Source organism: Strix uralensis, chromosome 6 (genome assembly GCF_047716275.1).
Source record: "Strix uralensis isolate ZFMK-TIS-50842 chromosome 6, bStrUra1, whole genome shotgun sequence".
NCBI lineage: Eukaryota > Metazoa > Chordata > Aves > Strigiformes > Strigidae > Strix > Strix uralensis.
The window spans coordinates 31,554,738-31,572,697 of record NC_133977.1 but is presented as its reverse complement, the minus strand read 5'-3'; the positions used below and the strand labels follow the sequence as shown (position 1 = coordinate 31,572,697).

The window sequence follows — 17,960 nt, the reverse complement described above, 5'->3', positions numbered from 1 at the left end:
TATTGAAATTATGTGGGTTTGGTTTTTTTCCATTTGATGGTGCAGCCCAGTAACTGTTGGCATCAAGGTTATTGTGAACCATCACGGTTATTATTACTGTTTGCCCGCCTGACACCTTTGTTTTTCTTGCCAGACTAAAACCCAGCTATTCCTCTCTATGCAATCTATTCCAGCTATGCAATTGTATCATCTGTTTTTATGCAACCATCTTTCACCTGACTGTGTAAATTCATCTTCCCTATAAAAGATCCTTTTTGTACTCAGTTTTTCCTCCAGTCATTACTGACAGTCTTTCCAGTTGTGCCATCTGATTCTTTCTCACGCAAGTCTCTCATGACTTCTCCCATACCGTGTAATCTAAATTCATACTGATTCTAACATGAGATCTGGATGTTTTAATATTTGCCAGCTGGAACATTTTATTATTCTTGTTGCCAAATGCCCTCTCTTTCCTCCCTCATATTTCTTCAAGCTACAGCTTCTGCTATTCTCATAAAACCTTGTATGTCTTCTCTATCCCATTGCTCCATGTTCATCTAAGGGCAGAATGTCTTGGAGACAAGAAAAATGCATTGTCTATCTTCCATGAAGTGTGGCGTTAAGTTGTAAGTGTGGCTGAGTGTTATATTAGATGTTCCTTTTCCTTAGTCAGGGAGTATAAAAGAACAAATAAGTAAAATTCAGTGGGTACTTTTTTTTTTTTTCATGGAAGTTAATAGCTTTTCACTGATATACTCTCAGCTGTCAGGTGTATACTATAGTACTCTAATTCACGCCTGAGGAGAGTAGGCAGACTGGGCAGCCACTGACTCCTTTGTCAACCAGAGTCTTTCTTCCTAACCTAGAAAATTTTGTGAATTAGCACGAGTAGAGCCTCCCTTAGGAAATAAAGTATTTTGAAGTTGCTTCAGCAGCGGTCATGAGCTGTCAAGATGCATTCAGTCACACCTAAGTACAGATTTATTACGCTGAATCTCCAGGGTATCTACCTACTGTATCTTGAAAGAATCCAACTAGTAAGTTTTTGTGAAATCCCCAAATGATGCCTTCTAGGAACATTGAAAGCTGCTGTTTCCAGGGGGGAAGGGGTGATGACCCCATGTATTGAAATGACCTGTTTCCAGTGGTGACAGTATAAATTACTTCCAAGGAAAGGGTAAAAGGCCAAATACATCTTAGACTGCCCTGGGAACATGGTGGGAGTTTCTCATTTCTTTTATCTTGAAGTGTGAGGACCAGAAGCTGTATTTCTTCCCTCTGCCATATCTAGAACATGAAAAATTACCTGTTTGTCTCAGCTGACATCTGAAGAGTCATCTTGCTGCAGTGACACTTTGCAGTCAGGGCATCTATCCCAGTTATATTGTAAGACCGCAGCAGAGACTGAGCTCTTGACACTCCTGTGGGTGGAGTCACCATGAAGACCCTAAATAAAATTTGAAAAGCAGATTAGATTTCTGAAGTAAATATTCTATTAAGGACCAAAAATAAATAAAACCCATACACACATTGATTATCAGCATAAACTTTTGATCAGGCATGGCTGGTGCACTGGATTTATATGTCCATAACATGCTGCACTTGTGCCACCTACAGATGTGTATTTTGGGAAGCTCTTTCTCAGAAACTTCATTCAAAATTGGGTTGCGGTCAAATGATTAATTACAGTGTTGGAAATAATAATTAACAGACTACCTGGGGAGATCTACTACTCAAAACTATATATTCTAATTTTTATTTATAAAAGAGCTCCATTCTTAAAAAAAACAAATGAAAAATGAACCCGAACCCAAACCCCAAACAAAACCCAACAACTGAAATTTTAATTTACTAAGGAAAATAAGCCATGAAATTAAGATAGTATAGATGTATTTAGTTTTTGTCTGTACCTGAAAACTTAAGTCAATACAGTGGCAAAGATAATTTCCTGATTCACATACTAGAGGTGTATATAAAGATGTAACAATCCCAGAAACATTTTAAGTACTGAATTATTTTTTTTCAGATAACACCCCTCCACCATATTTGGGAAACAGATGAAATATTTACTGCATTACTCCAAACCAAGTTGTATTTGTTTACTTAAAAATGAGAAACATGCCTAGCACATAGAAAATACAACTGGATATATTTATACTTCTTTATTGAATAAATTCTTATATTTATTACTACTCTGTAATAGAGATGGAGTAGTGAACATAAAGGATTTCTTTTCTGGGTGAAAGCTTTTAGAAAAAACCCAGAAGAGAATATATTAATAATGTCAATTTGCAACATTTAATTTTGGAATTATATGCAAACATATAAATTTATTCTGAAATTTTGAAATTAGAGCTTTCATATTAACGTGACCTGAATTAAAGAGATGCAGTACCTTACCTGCAGAGCTCCAGAAACAGGCAGACAGCTGTTCACGAGGAGAGATTTGTCATGGTCTCATCTGTTTTGCAGTAGAGGTGCCAATGCCCTCGGTAGTCTAGGACTGCACACTCCAGAAGTAGTAGTTACATATATAGGTTTACAGTATATAGAAACTGTAATTATACATGACTGTTTTAGAAGAGTTACCTCCTTTGAAATACCTCTTCACTACAAAAAGCATTCTGAAGCACTGAAATATAACAGTGATAATGTTTTAAGAATACTACCCTAAACTTGTTAAAATTCAGATAGGAGTTATTCAACATAAAAGCCTTTCAGATTTTCTGTAAATTTTCAGTATGTCCACTCTAATTGTTATAAAGATAACAGGAATGTTACTGTTTTACTTGAAAGTACCCGTCATTTTTCTGAACCCTGAAATCAGGATGGATCTGTGTCCCCTGCTTTGATTTGTCATTTTACAAATCCTCTTTCTGTCCTTCAGCTTCTCCCTGTAAGAAGAAATACTGTTTTCCATCTCCTTCCTTTTGTCTTGACTACTACAGCTGTAAGCTCATTCATGTAGTAATTGCATGTCTTACAACACGTAGCAAAGCAAGGCCCTTATTTCAATTCAGAATTCTAATAATACAGAAATATTACAGATGCCCTATATTCTTAGAGCCATTCTGGACTTTCAGGTTGAAATTCTGAAGCTGAGCATCTCTGAAGATTAGTTCCTGTGTTTTTTTGAAAAAAAACCCCAAACAACAAAACAAAAAAAACCTCACCCCAGAAACAGTTCATAACAACTTGAATTTTGGAAATAATAAAGTGGCAAATCTGAGGATGCTAAAATTTATCACACATAGTAAAACACTGCAAGTAAATGCGATATACTGAAAAAAAGCCCTGCCCTCTAAACTATTCTAAACAAAGTGGGGTTTTTTAAAACTTTGTAACTGCTTTGCAAGTCTTCAGTCAAAGTTTCCTCCTTATTCATGCAGGCAGTCCCATTGGAACAAGCACTGCAATAAAACCACCACTACAGCAAAGGTTTCTAAGATAAGTAGAATCAGGAAGATCTGTTATTATTTTTGAAGAGCAGTAAAACATCAAGTTGCCTAATAGGAAAATACAGTGTTCTGCATGGAAAGGTTCAAGGGTTGAGTTCAGAAAACTGGGCGTTAACAAAAAAACCCAAACCAAAACAAGAAGATTTCCTACTTTTTTTCCACCAATATGAGTAGTTTCGTATATTTTACATTTTATTTTAAATAATATTTTTATATTATTTATTATATTTTAAAAGGCTCGATCCTTTTAAATCTGAAACTTTTCTGAGTATATTGAAAACAGATGGAAATGAATCAGGGGACTGAGGTAGAAAAAAGCTTTAATGAAGATCTATTTAAGTAATAAAGTAATACTTTAAATAAATAAGTCATTTGTCTGAGAAACCACATCTAATAGAAATATAAATAATTATATAATGAACATATAAACCACATTTCCTGAAGTAATTCTGTCTTTCTATATTTCCTGAATTATTTGTATTATGAAACAGTAGTGTGTCGCCATTAATTGATAAGCACTCTGTGCTATAGTTACCGTGCTAATTGCAGCTCTTTAGCTCCTCGTCTCACAGCTCCTTCAGCAGTTTAACAATTGGGATTGATTGCACAGGAACTATTTTTAGAATGAAATGGCAGAAGAGTTTGGAGAGCAGCAGACATTTTTTTGTATGCTACAGCTGTTCTGGGAAAAAAAAAAAAAGTTGGATAAAAATGTTCTGAGTTTTCTTTCTGGGTATTTTTTTGGAAATTCTGCTGAAGTTAGAGCTTCCTATTGGATCATTCATCTTGCTTGTACCAAGTTGAAGCTGAGGTCAGTGTTGCATGACAGAGGATGTTGCTCGGTGGCATTCTTCTCAGAAGAGTAGCAGTTTTTCTTTGGAAACAGGACTGGTAAGTAGACGGTGGATGAATTTTGGTGTCTGGTTCTATAGAAGGGCAATCCAGGAGTCAAGTTCGTAATTTAAAATACCAGTGATGAAAGGCAAGATTCAAGATTAACTTTGAATGTGTTTTTTCCCAACTCTGAAATGAAGCAGTCTGTTAACTGATCTGTTTAAGTGATTGTAGGTCTGCTTCCAAGAATGCTTTATGATGAGAGGATAAACGGCCGTGATTCACAAGGGTCAGTTGATGCTCAGAAGGTGTGACTGGGAGGAGAAACTCATTCAGTTAATCCCAGATTGGTTTTTTGTCATCCCATCCTGCTGGCCTGCCCTACACAGAGTTCAGCTGGAGTAGATGAACAAGTGGACAGGATTTTGTTGCTAATCTACTATATGAAATCAGGGCTGTCTTCTTTTCTGAAGGTTTGTATAATAGGAGGCAAGGTTTGAAGGAAAAATAACAAACAGAAATATGTAGAAGAGGAATAACCAGTTTTATAGCTGGGGAAAAAAAAAGAAAACTCAAGGGGACAATCCTATTTTACCTTTGTGAAGTATTAATAGTAGAGACCTATCACCTTTTTCACATTAAATTGTATCAATAGTTGTAGTACCTTGACACTCTCACACAGCACTGCATCAGCAACTTTGAAGCGTTTTACTAAGGAGGTGTCTTTGTCCCCATTTAACTGTGGAAGTAAATAAATGAATTGGCTATGGTTACACAGAAGCTTGGCAGAGTTAGGGAGAGAATCTGTGTTTCATGACTTCAGCTGCTTTTCCCTTTTCGATGGCATGCCATAAAGTATTATGGATTTATACACCTATAATGCATTACTACTTCATAGCTGCTAATTCCCCTGGAACAGAGAAATGCACCCCTTTGTAAATGCTGCCAATCTTGTATTCTTTCAGAGAAAATGTACAAAGAATATACTTCAGTTTTCTACAGTAATAGCTTACAATACTGTTTTGCATAAAAAAGATTAACACAATTTGAATAGCTAGTCTTGCCAGAATATGCTGCAAGAAATTCTCTAGCATGTTTTTGTCACTGAATATATTCCAGTCTTACAAATGGTAAATTTTTAGAGATAAATTGGATGATAAATTAAATTAGATACATGCATTTCATATTATATGAAATATATAAAAATATGAAATATGACTGTATCTTCTGTAGCTTGTTTTACTGTAAACTGTGTTTTTCCTCAAATTACGTGCAACTTCCCCTGGACTTCTCTGTAAGAACCTGAAGAGAGGGATGCAGTAAGGATTCATCATGTGAACACTTCCTGGGCTCACTTCCTTGGGGCATAAATACTGATTAATACAGATCTCAGATATAGTGAAAATATAGTCTTAACACCTTTTGCAAACAGAATATTTAATATCTGAAGCATCTCACTGTAGCATGTTGTCTCATTGCATCTATTGTGATTTCAGGAATCAAAGTAAATGTTAAGCTGATCCTATTTTATAAAGGCTGTGTCCTAACTTCCTATACATTTAACAGAGAGAGACGTCAGTAATATCAGAGAGATACTGGGCTACAGATCACTTGGTATTTTTAGGACATTAGCAGTGGCGATACCCCAGAAAATGCAAGGACCTGGGCTAATAGGCATGCTGCAAAAAGCGCTTTATAGCATGTGTGGTCCTGGCCCGAGGTCAGCTAGGCTTTCTGTCACCAGCTCAGCACAAGCTTGATGGAGCCAATCTGATTTTAAAGAGGGAGCTGAGTAGGCACCAGTCTTCATTTTCTACCAGTATAGGAGGCTACTGCTATTCTGGCCCTGAGCTAGCTTTTGAAGCAGCACATAGTGAGTACTTGAAGACATCTACACCTGAGCTAGCTCTGCAGACTCAGCTCCAGAGTGTCAGCATTTCCAGATCACTCCAGACAGTCTACCTGCTTAAATGGTGATTTAAGGTATAAAGGCCTCCTTTCCTCCCAGATTTTACACTGGCACTTTGCTGACAGGTACCTCCTACAGCGGAGGCCATGTGGGAATGGCTGCTGTAGGCAGTGCAGCAGTCCAGCTGGAGCGGCTGAGTTCTGGATACACACCCTGCCTCTACACCTGGTGGAGCAGCAAACCTGAGCAGTCACGTTGCAGCTGCTCTGCCAGGGCTCATCTGCTAGAGCCTTGAGGAGGGAGGTGGTGTGAGGGGACAGCGAGGAGCCTCGCTGTTCATGGATGGAGGGAAGGATAGCTCGGGAATTTGCCTGGGACAAATGCAGGCTTTTGAAAACAAGGGAATCCTTGAACACAGGAGAAAACGTTTGAAGGGGGGATGCTTTTGTGCTGCTTGATAGAAAAACCTCTCCAAACAAGGGATGTTGGCATAGAGGCAGAGTACTGAAAACTGTGAAACGAAAACGTTGCTTCCAGTGCAGCAGTGAAACAGAAGACAGGCAGGATTCTGAGAGAAAAATAAAAAGGAAGCATATAGAAAAAGAAACACAGGGTTATGTAGCTGGCCACTATTACTCAGCATGTTTATGGCTATATAAACTGCTTTTACATGTCCAGAAAATCTTTTCTAGTATTTTTTTTCTTTTGTATTTAACTGCTCGTTCATCACTGAATCCAGGAGAACATCGCTCTTTCATTTTTATAACACGGCAACTTTTGATGGAGATCTAGATACTTTGTGGTCTTTGTACATACCTCCTTATCCTGTAATCAGCTACGCACAGGGTGAACACTGCTTATGTTGACCTTCACTGGCATATATATGACTAAATATAGTTTTACACAATGAACTTCAAGACACAGCTCATATGTCTTAAGTTGTACTGTGGCAATGCACATAGTAAAAATACCTGCATGTAGATCTGAAGAAGAGGGCTTCATTTAACCTAACCTGGCCATTGCTGTATTTCCAAGGAACTGTTCTGTCCTAAAGAAAGTTTAACTTACCATTTGTGGGAAACAAATTACATTTCAGACTTTACCTGGAAGTGGTTTCTGACAGCAGCATTGCTGCTTTTATGCAGCGTCCTTGTGAATTAACTTTGGAAACCGAAACTTTTAATCTAAGGCATCTCTTCAAAGAAGAGAGCCTTTGAGTAGCACAGGGGCTACTTTGAAAAATGCACTTGGCACACACAGGCTGAAGATGCCAATGCACTAAGCTGGAAATTGGTGAATGGCCCTGGTGCCTGCCCACACTGCTGCTGGTGACATTAAATGACCAGGCTTTGTAAAAGCTTTGTTACTGTCATCCCATTTCTGAAGAGATGGAGCGAAAATTTCCAGCCTTGTCTCTGCTTTGCTCAGGAAGGCCATGGGCAGCAGCTGTCATGAAAGTTCTCTGTGGATGTACATAATTTTATTGCTGTACATCCAGGACAAATTTGGTATGTCTGTTGTGGTTTTTTTTTTTTTTTTTTTTAAAAAAGAAATAATTGGGCCAAGTAAGCATAGGTTTATCACATTTATCTTGGAAACAGTCTCAAAAGAATGGATTTGCTGCATGATCATTATGTTGAGCTGAGAGTTATATGACTTTATCCACTGGGATGCTAAATACAGGCATACTTAAACTAGAGAAGTGTGGAAAACATTGTAACTCTGTATGAACAGGCATGACTTCTCAGTATTTAAGAGTTAACAGTGTGTCCATACTAACAGCTTGTTACCTCTTAATTTCCATCCTAGGTCCTCAGTACAGCTGGAATCTGGCTTTCACTGAAATAGTCTTTGAATTGGGAGACTTTGTCACCTCATTTGGTGACATGTGTCACCTCAGACAAGTTACCAACACAAATCCCAGAATTTGTCCGAATGCTTATTTTTTTATTTTTCTTGTGCTTCGTGAAATAATCTACTTCAAAGCAGTGGCCATGATAAAGAGGAATGTAATATAGAGGAATGTTGCTCCTGGTACTTCTGTCTTCACAGAACACAGTGACATCTTGTGGCAAGTGAAGGGATAGTGTCATTTTTTCCACATGCATCCTAATTTCAGCTGGTTTACAGATGAAAGTCTAAATAAATTCTGGACAACTGTTAATGCATTACTTTTACTTTCATCTGTAATATTAACTCTTTACGAATTTTAAGTACAGGTTTGTTTTAAGTACTTTTTAGTAGTGAAAAAGACCGAGCCTTGGTTTCTACCATATTACAAATATAGGGTATTGGATTTTATCACTTCAGCTCGCTGACATTCGCTGGAAAACTTTCAGCTCCAGGAATGTTCCTGTCCCAGTCTCGCTGATAGAAGACTCTGGGAGTCAGCATTTCAAATGCTTTACTTAAGTTAGCGTATTATCACAGATGGCCAGAATCATCAGGTTGCTTTTGATGGGAATGAAAAGAAAACACAGTAACTTTTTATCGTAAGGCAGAGACTTTTCTTTTTTTCTATCTTCTTTTTTTTCTTTCCTTTTTTCTTTTTTTAACCTGAAACTTTTTTTTTTTTTTTTTTGTCTTTTTGCAGAGCAAGCAGGATGTAAGCCCTGTCCCTGATGTTTTGGGACCCTCCCCTGACATGGCTGTCCTTTGCAAGTTGATACTTGGATAAGATCCTAGTTGTCAGCATGAAAGGAAAAACTGCACATTGTGATTGGAAATCTGCACCCCAAAAGAAGCCCTCTCCCTGTGATCGATATAAACACACTTGCATTATTTGCAGAGGATTTGTTTATCTCTATGGAGGGAGGAACACCACCAGTCTTAGGGATTTTTGGCGATACAACATAGGTAAGTTTGCCCCTTCACTTGTGTGTCAGGATTAAAGAGATTCTGCATCCAGTCATCATGAAATAGGGATACTCTGTAAGTTAACAGATTATTCCTGTTCAAAGTCGCTCCATCGAAACGATGGATAAACTGCATTTTGTTCACTGGGCAAATGGTGTGTGGTTGTTCCTATTGCAGATGCCCTAGAAAGTTTAAATTTCAGTTCAGTTCCTTTTTTTTTTTTTTCCTCCCCTTCAACCAGAAATACTGAATCATTTAAAATATCCTAGTTCTAGAAGGGGTATCAAAGACATAGCCTTCTTGACTCCTGAACATGGGAATAGCTTATGCATGTAAAAGTGCCCAAAGGGAACACATGAATACAATACCTTGTAGGATTGTATTAATAATGCACTATCAGATATGACCCTTTGTATTTTTTGACTTAATGTATGGTGTTCCCTGTTCCATTGTTGTCACTGGAGTAAAACTGATTTGTGCTGGTGTTCATGCTCATAGAATAGTTGCATTTTGATGTAAGTAGCAGTATAGTATTAACATAAAAGCAATAATGATCAATTTCTATTACATTTAAGCTTGCTAAATAGAAAAATGCACATATTTAATTTTGGGGGAAGTGCCTTAGTCTTCTGAACTAACACAGAGGAAAGATGACAAGACGCTTCATTTTCCCCCATTGACTGGCAGCACAGCCAAATTCAAAGCCAATCTTTTCACCTTTTCCCGAACATTGATGTGTTGAGCGCACTGCTGTCTTAACTTCAACTTTGGTTTATAGTGAAAAATGAATGGGAAATGCTGGATTGCTCAGGAGATGGTCCAGAAGAACTGGAAGAGCATTCAATGGTGGCTTATAAGGTAGTGGACCAAGATTTATATTGTCCATACCCTGACATTTTATTTCCTATTATCCAATGAAATGAAATGCCATAGATTATTATATACTGAAATATTATACCCAGAAAATACTTTTATGTCAGTGCAATTCCAGATGTAGCTGTACCAATGTTTTGGAATCTTTCTGAATAAAGTGACAGTAGTTTAGCTTTGCACCAGTGTGCAGCTCCCCGCTTTCCTCAGTCAATGCTCAGTACATAATAGTAATACAAAATAAAGACCTTGGCAGCACATTCTTTGACTTAGTTGTATAGTTGTAACAGTTGCTCTGAATTCATTTGCATGATAAGCTACAGCATAAAAACATTCACTTAAGAACTTGCATAGAAGAGGGACGGGGGAGTGAAGGCAAATAAGAATTACAGCTTTGCCTGTGAGGGGAAACAGAATTTAGGCTATCAGGAGCTGCAATGCAATGCAATATTACTAATAAACATGCATAATCAAATATTACCTGAGCAATGCCTCTGAGAGCTCCAGATCCGCATCCCTCAAGCTGTCCCAGATTGATGAGGAAGTGAGTGGTTCTGGAATGCTGTCCCCGTTAAAATGGCAGGATGTTCATCGGGGTTTCCTACTGGGAGAGGATAAAGACATGATTAAATGTCGGTGGCTTTTTGTGATTGCTCCTTCAATTGTTAATAGATCATCATATGCATTATCATCAATTTTATTTTGGTGATGGCAGCCTTTTCATTTAAGAATCATATTTAAAATTATTTTTATGCTATGTGCCTACCTGTACGTGACAAATACTTTTGCATTTTGCAGGGGACCCTCTATATTTTTGGTGGGATGGTGGATTCTGCTTTCACTCAAGCAAAAACTCCTCTCTGGATATATGACATTGGTATGATACACAATAGCCCATCTTTTCCATGGGACATTCGAAGTCCATAGGTACTACTGATAATAAGAACCAAATTGTTTTCTGCTGCTTATAACATAGCCTTCCCTAGGCTTTACAAGAAATAATGTGTGCAAAACCATGCATACTTTACCCCCCAAATTAGGCTGTTAAGCTATCAAAGAGTCAGCTCTTACTTTAATTAGGAAGTATTTTATGGGAAAGTTTTATGTATTTTAAGGTCTCAGAATTTCCATTCCTCCCTCCCCCCTCCGAAATTTACTATTTGATCATAAAACCCAATAATAATTATGTATAATATTTAAAGGTTTTTCCTTATGTTACATAAATTTTTAAAACCAAGCTCATTGTTTTATTATGGAAGAAAGTAGATCAGTGAAGTATATCTCATTTTGTATTTTTACCAAAGAAATACGTAAGCCGGCAACAGCAATGATGGAACAGGAAAAACCAAGTATAATTAAATAAGAAGGTGGGAAATTAACATTAGCATTTCATAACAGGGTTTTTTTTCCTAAGAACAAACATTTGGGATCTCTTAAATGTGTATTCTAATAAAAGCAGTGCAACATTTGAATTTAATAGCAGTGTCATACGCTTTATATTCTCCCTTTGGAAATACTGTGTATAGTAATGGCTGCTTATTTTGATGTCAGATGGAGGAGAGAGAGAGAGTGATTTCTTTTTGAGCTAGTAAATCTTGTGGCAAGACCAAGATTTAAGTTTCCTGGCTTCTTTTGCTACTTCACTATGTAACCTTAAGTCAAACGGGTTTTTTTAATCCTTTCTTTGTTTTCCACCATTTGTGTGAAATACCTGCTGAAAGAAAGAGATTCTCAGATAGAAGATGTTTCATAGGAGAAGGCATCTTATTGCTCACAGTACTTATCAGTGAAAATTGGAAACGAGTTATTCAAATGTTGCCTGTCTATTTTTTTCATCGTCATTATTTAAAATCTTTCCTGGCAAGTGTAGTTTTTAGTAATATAAGCTCTCACTGCTTTCTCATTCTACCTCTGGTGTTGGGTATCTGATATTTCCTCTCCTTCACGGTGATCATAGTGATTTCTGACTGTTATTTGAAGACTACTTTTAAGGGATCTTTGAAAAGGAACAAGAAAAATAAGGCTGTTGTCATAAGATTTACATAATAAGTAAAAGGAGCCATACATCCATCGATAAATCTGGGGATTCTGCAAGTTCAAAAAATGCTGAAAATCACAGATTATTTCTGCACTGTGAAATTTAGCCTTAGGAAACAGGAAATACAGTATGGTAACTCCGTGATTCAATATCAGATAAGGATACAGAAAAACTATTTAAACTATGTCTCATGTAAGTCTCTTGGTACTGCTGTCTTAGTGGGAAGCAGATTTCTTCATCCTTGTCAGTGGAAAGCACCAGGATGAGACTTAACTTGAAAATTAGATCTGTAATTTGAAAAATTAATGTTGGAGGAGTGTCCTCTTGTGGTCTGGGATATAAACTGCGCTTTATTAAAACAATCCCCTAGATTCTGCAAGATGGACAGAGTGCTGTAACGTACCAGCAGAGACTGAGGTAAGGAGCCAGGAAGTGGTGAATGTGTGAATCAAATGCCTGTTGCTTTGTTGATTAAACAGATTGCTTTGAAATATGTTCCCCCAAACAGTTCCAATCTCATCTCTTCAGAGACATGTGGCTATACTTTATTTCTTTGCACTTTCAATAACTAAGGCTTTTTCCTTCTTTAAAACAGTGTTTAAAAATACTGCTCTTAAATTTTAAGTGCTATATAAAAAGTTAAGTCCTCTCCTCTACTACTGCTTCTGTTTTTCTGAAATCCTTATCAAGAAAACTAATTTTAAATGGAATATTGCAACCATACATGAAGGCTGTGCTGTTAAAAGTAGGGTTGTGAAAACAGATTGGCAGTCACACTAATAAATTTTGAAATGTGAAGTGCTGCAGCATTTTTCATTTCTTCAGTCTGAACACGTGGACTCACCAAGTTACTGCCACTTCTAAATGAAACCTCAGTGGAAGCATTTGTGTCTTGGTCTTATGAGATTGGTTTTGTATCACTACATGTAAAGAATGACTCATTTTTTGCTACTGAAACTTCATCCTTACAATGTCCCTACACTATGAAATTGCACAAAAAAATTGTTAAGATGTGACACGGTCTCTGCTGTGGTTACCTGAGTTTGGTGGAGGAGTCAAGAGAGTTTGGGACTGCAGGGTCATTTGTGGGGAAAAAAAAGTGTTATATGGTTGATGAAATTTTGTTTGTGTACAACAAATATGATGGAATTATGTATCAACTCCTTCTTACATATAGGAGTAAATGGTTTCTTGTAATGATCCTAAACTTAATATAGAGAAAGTGGCTCCCCACTCCCCAAAAATGGGCTGTTTGCAAAGAAACAACCAGAAGAAGAAGAACAAAGCCAAACACTTGCCTTACATTTTGTTTAGCTGGGCCTCCTCAGGTTTGCATCTAAGAGTCTCGGCAGCACTGAAAACTGCTGCGGACGCAGTGGGAACCACCTGGTTTCTCACGGAGGGTCTGGGTGTTGCTTAGGACTTGTGGTGGGGCAAATCCACACCAAGGGAAGTGAGTGAGAGCTACTCTTGGGACTAAAGTTTCCTCAGTGTGGAAAGGCTGTGCTCGATGGTGGAAAGGGCTACACCCCCCCCATTGTATTCCCAAGAGTTGCCCGATAAATTTACAGCGTATGCTGACACTACACCTAGCAGCAGTTGTGAAAGCAGCACTACTGAGGTGAGTGCAGAGAGGGGGAGGCTGCAGGCACGTGAGACTGTGGTGGACTTAAAAAGGGAAGGTTGCTTGGATTTGAGAATGGTTTGTATTTGCCTCCGTACAAGTCTTCAGCGGTGGGTTTCTTCTGTATTTTCAAAGTTTAACACAACCTAAAGCCATGGTTTTCATTACTTGGGCATATTCCCAAGATAGACATTGCTACTGGTAGGACTTGTTCTGTTAACAGTTTTTTGTCTTATTATTAAACTGTTGTAGAGCTCGGCACCAACTAACAGAAAAGGTCACAGTGCAGTAGTGTACCATTCCAGCATGTACATCTACGGGGGATACTTTGGCATCAGGGGCATTTCACAGGAGTTTTGGACCTTCCATTTTGGTAAATTAAAAATCATGATAAGGTTTTGATCCAGTGTAAAACAATGACTGCTGCAGAAAAGCATGCCTTGCTCTGTTAAGAAAATTCTTATCAGCAAAAATGTTCAAGTTAGTTTTGGCTTCTGTTTGGCAGCATTTAATTATGAACTCTGTCAATTAAATTAATACCCAGCTGAAATGAATTAGACTGTACTATAGTGGAAGAAGCTTTGCAGTATTTACCAGTTTTAGAGCTGAAAATCGGGAATAATGTTTTGTCTACTGTTCACTAAATTTTTCAAGGATTACCAAAAACTTTCAGATGCAGCAAAGACCCTGACTTCAGCCAATTAATGCCATCTTTTGAATCTCAAATCTAGAACTGCCCATGGGGAGCCAAACCTGACAGGAGATGGTTTCATTAGCATATTCATCACTAATCTGGTGGTTGCAAACCAGATGATTCCCAGAGACTTCCTAAATGGATAGCTTTTATTATCTGGTGCCCATTCAGTCACTATTTTGAAATGAATGATGGGTTTATCTCATCCTTCATTCCCTCACAGGGAGAATAAGCACAGACATTAATGAAGGAATGTTTTTGTTGACTGATTTTTCCCTCTTACAGCCAGGAAATTATCTTTCAGTGTCAGAGTTAATGAATTAACAAAGCCGTAGGAAAAACTGCTCGGTAAATAAAATTTCCATGGCATCTGTCATACAGCATCTGACATTTTCATTAAAAGTTTATTTCAAAACTGATTTTTTATATGCACTTTTTCAGTGTCAGAATTTAAGCTGTTAACTTTTATTATAATAAACTTAGAGCAGAAACCCTTATTCTCCAACAGAATAGTTATTTTTTTCTTGAAATAAATCCCTTCTCAAATACTAGGGCAAATTTGGTACATCTATAAATTAATATTTTGCTTCCAGATACAAGAAAATGGTTGTGTGTTTCCACCCCATCTCACAGTACCGGCCCCGGCCCTCGGCACGGCCATTCAGCAGTGGTTTATCATACAGGCATGTACCTCTTTGGAGGATTGATGGGGCTGAGTGAACAGAAGGACCTATGGAAGTGGGACTTTATAAGCAGCAGCTGGGCCAACATCAGAACAAGGTAAACTGTACTGTTTGTTACACTGAATTAACACAGAAAGAGAGAATTGATCTTACCATTTGATACTGCGTGCAGGCAGAGAGGGAGATGTTGCCCTTTTGGTGATTGTAGGAATTGTTCAGATCAAGACACAGTGCTGCTGCCATCCCTGGACTCCGAATGGCTTTGCTTGGAAGAGCTGTTGGCAGTGCGTTGATGCAGCCGTCAGCGGTGTAATCTTGATGTTCCAGTGCAGCTGTTCAGCAGTCATTCTTTTGGGTCAAAAGAAAAGTAGAGGCTAAAATCAGCGTTAGCTTCTTGTTGGTCTCCCCTTAACTGCTGATTTCTCTTACATTTAGCCAAGGACCTCCTCCGGTGGTAGGTCATGCTTCAGTAGTCTTCAAAGACTCTATGCTGATTTTTGGTGGAGGGATTTCAAACTCCAGTCCTACTGATGACTTCTGGAAGTATCATTTCCATACGCAGACGTGGAAGAAGCTTAGTAGCACTACAAAGGCAAACTTTTCTCCTAAAATGTATCACTGCATCTTAGGAATTGGTGTTGATTTCCAAACTACCTCAGATTTTACCAATACATTCCCCAGCCGTTGGAAGAGCAAGCAGAAGGACCACCACCAGCTGGTGACCAACCCGAAGCACACTCGATTTTGCAACTACTTCCGTCAGCAGCCCGCGTACCGAGCCTTCAGCAACGAGGAAAGCCATGCAATTGAAATGAAAACCTTTAGCTTGCCTCTGGAGCCGGGGGGCTTTTGTGCGTTTCAGACCGCTTCAGAGGCAGAACTAGACCCAAACGGAGCAACAGGTGTTTTGTCAAAGGACAAGTCTCTCCGTCTGTTTGTCTCTTCAGAAGAAGAGACTTTTGCTGCTGCTCAGGTTGTGGGAGGAGAGGAGGGAACCGACTGTCAGCACGCGACCGCAGCAGATGAAGTTGGCAGCGGCACCAATGTGCTGCTGCTCATTGGGGGTAAACCTTTGTCCAGCTTCTCTGAGATCTCATTCTGGCAAATGGAGTTTGAGAGCTTGTGATCGCTTTGATTGCAAAGTGAAAGAATAAATTTCCACCAACGTGCCAGTAGGTGGTAAACCAACTGCTTGCAACTGTCTTCAGTTTCCTATCAGCACACTGGGGAAAAAAAAAAATTAAACCTTCTCATACTTGCTGTGACTAGATTTTTTACAATGTGAACAAAACCCAACATATAATTAAGTCACAACTTGCATGTAAGTTGCAATTTTTGAGAGGAGCTTGTTGGAATGCTGCTCTTTTTGTTACTTTTCTTCTGGTCAGTTAATATCCTTTCAAATTGCAGTGGCTGATGCTGCCTTGAAAGTCAGTGCTACTGGCTCCATTTCAGCTGCAAAGCTTGCTCATTTTGCACTGGGATAAGAAATAAAAATGCACCCATAAAACTGTGTTTGAATCAAGTTTGTGCACATTACGGTCACATTTGAGGGATGTGATGAATCTTAATGGAAACATTTTCTAAGATTTTTAAGATTTTGTTTTCTTGAAAGAGTGTTCTTTGCACAATATATTTGCAACATGAGATGGCCTATAACAAAGAATAAGCTCAACAGACAAATTAGCAACTGAAATCTAGAAAATATTCAAGGATTGCATCTAACCTCGAGGAAGTGAAACCACGAGTCCCCCCTGAAACTTATGTGCAGCATTAGACCAGAGGAAGTGCATTACACCCGGAAGAACAAAACAGTTGCCCAGCAAATACTAGGTTTAATGACTGAGCACAGGATCAAAAGGGTTTGACTTTCTATTGGGCCAGGGGTGGGGGAGAAAAAAAAAAAGGAAGGCTTGACAGGAAAAGCACGAAATGTAAGCTGTTCTGACTCATAACTCAGATTTTAGCCACAAAGGGATTTCTGGTTTTCCGACTCCCTCTCTCTCTGTTTTGTCAACATATGTAGTATTTGTCACACACTTCCCCTCTATACTAGTAAATCCTGAGTTCATGTATGGTTTGTTTTTCTTTGTTGAAAAGAAAAAGTGCTTTTTTGGAAAGATAATATTGTCCAGTGTTTCAAGCATTTATTTCCATAGAAGTTACTAAGATACTGGCCTTCTGCCTGAACTTCAGCTGTCTGTAAAAAGAGATGCTGATGTTTGAAATTACTAGAAAGTGTAATCTAATATTTCTGAATATTTGAAAAGATCATTCAAAAGTTTCATGGGCATAATGAATTTTAAGTGAGAGTATTTACACATACTTTCATTTCTTCACAAGTAGCTGTCACATGAATTCAACAGGAAAATTAGAAATGAGTTCGTAAAAAGCTACTTAAGAGTTATTTGGACTTCCTGTGACCTTTGGAAACAGAGAGGATTGTGTGCTGCCATATAAATAAAGCCTGCTGCATTTCATATCAGTGTGTGCTTGTTTTCTGAGCTTTCATGATTTAAAATATGTATTTATATTTTCAAATTGCACAAAGAACTTACCTTCTGAACAAGGAACATGCTCCCGCAAGCCCCAGTCATCTCATGGCACTTCAGCCAGCCTCGAGGGCTGCCCAGGCTTTGAATCTCTCCTCCAAGCCCAGGGAATTGCCCAGTTTGAGGAGGTATGTTCGGAAAGAACTTCAGTACAGCGACTGAGCAGAGCACGTACAGAGCACTGCAACCTCAAATCGGCAGCATGTTTTTCTTTTGCTGGCTGACATGTCTGTTTTGGCATGATCCAGGAAGCTGCCGTAACACTTTTATCTAGGATTGACGAGGGAAGGAAATTTAACTGGAAAGGGCAACAATACACCAGTGATTTTCCAAGTCACGCGAAGGCCTCCTGGCAGGTACAGGTATCCTGGGGATGTGCAAGAGCCCCAGGAAAATGCCATCCAGCAGCCTCTGCCATTCCTTTCCTCCTCCCCCCCCAAACCTTCTTCCCTTTGGCAGCCCC

At 38.6% G+C, this 17,960-nt stretch overlaps 1 protein-coding gene across 3 annotated transcripts; it reads left to right on the top strand.

Moving 5' to 3' along the window:
* The first annotated feature begins 2,784 nt into the window (after window positions 1-2,784).
* Window positions 2,785-17,425, top strand: LOC141945413 (kelch domain-containing protein 1-like). 3 transcript variants are annotated; one of them, XM_074873560.1, is made up of 8 exons: window positions 2,785-4,328; window positions 8,774-9,036; window positions 9,815-9,894; window positions 10,705-10,783; window positions 12,315-12,361; window positions 13,821-13,941; window positions 14,856-15,042; window positions 15,381-17,425. In XM_074873560.1, exons 2-8 carry the CDS (start codon window positions 8,874-8,876, stop codon window positions 16,069-16,071), a joined length of 1,368 nt encoding a protein of 455 aa, XP_074729661.1. In that variant the 5' UTR covers window positions 2,785-4,328; window positions 8,774-8,873; the 3' UTR covers window positions 16,072-17,425. The 3 variants fall into 3 exon arrangements, with proteins under 3 accessions (XP_074729661.1, XP_074729663.1, XP_074729664.1); XM_074873562.1 differs by lacking the exon at window positions 2,785-4,328 and adding an exon at window positions 4,540-4,744; XM_074873563.1 differs by lacking the exons at window positions 2,785-4,328; window positions 12,315-12,361 and having other exon boundaries at window positions 8,898-9,036.
* Window positions 17,426-17,960: the final 535 nt, after the last annotated feature.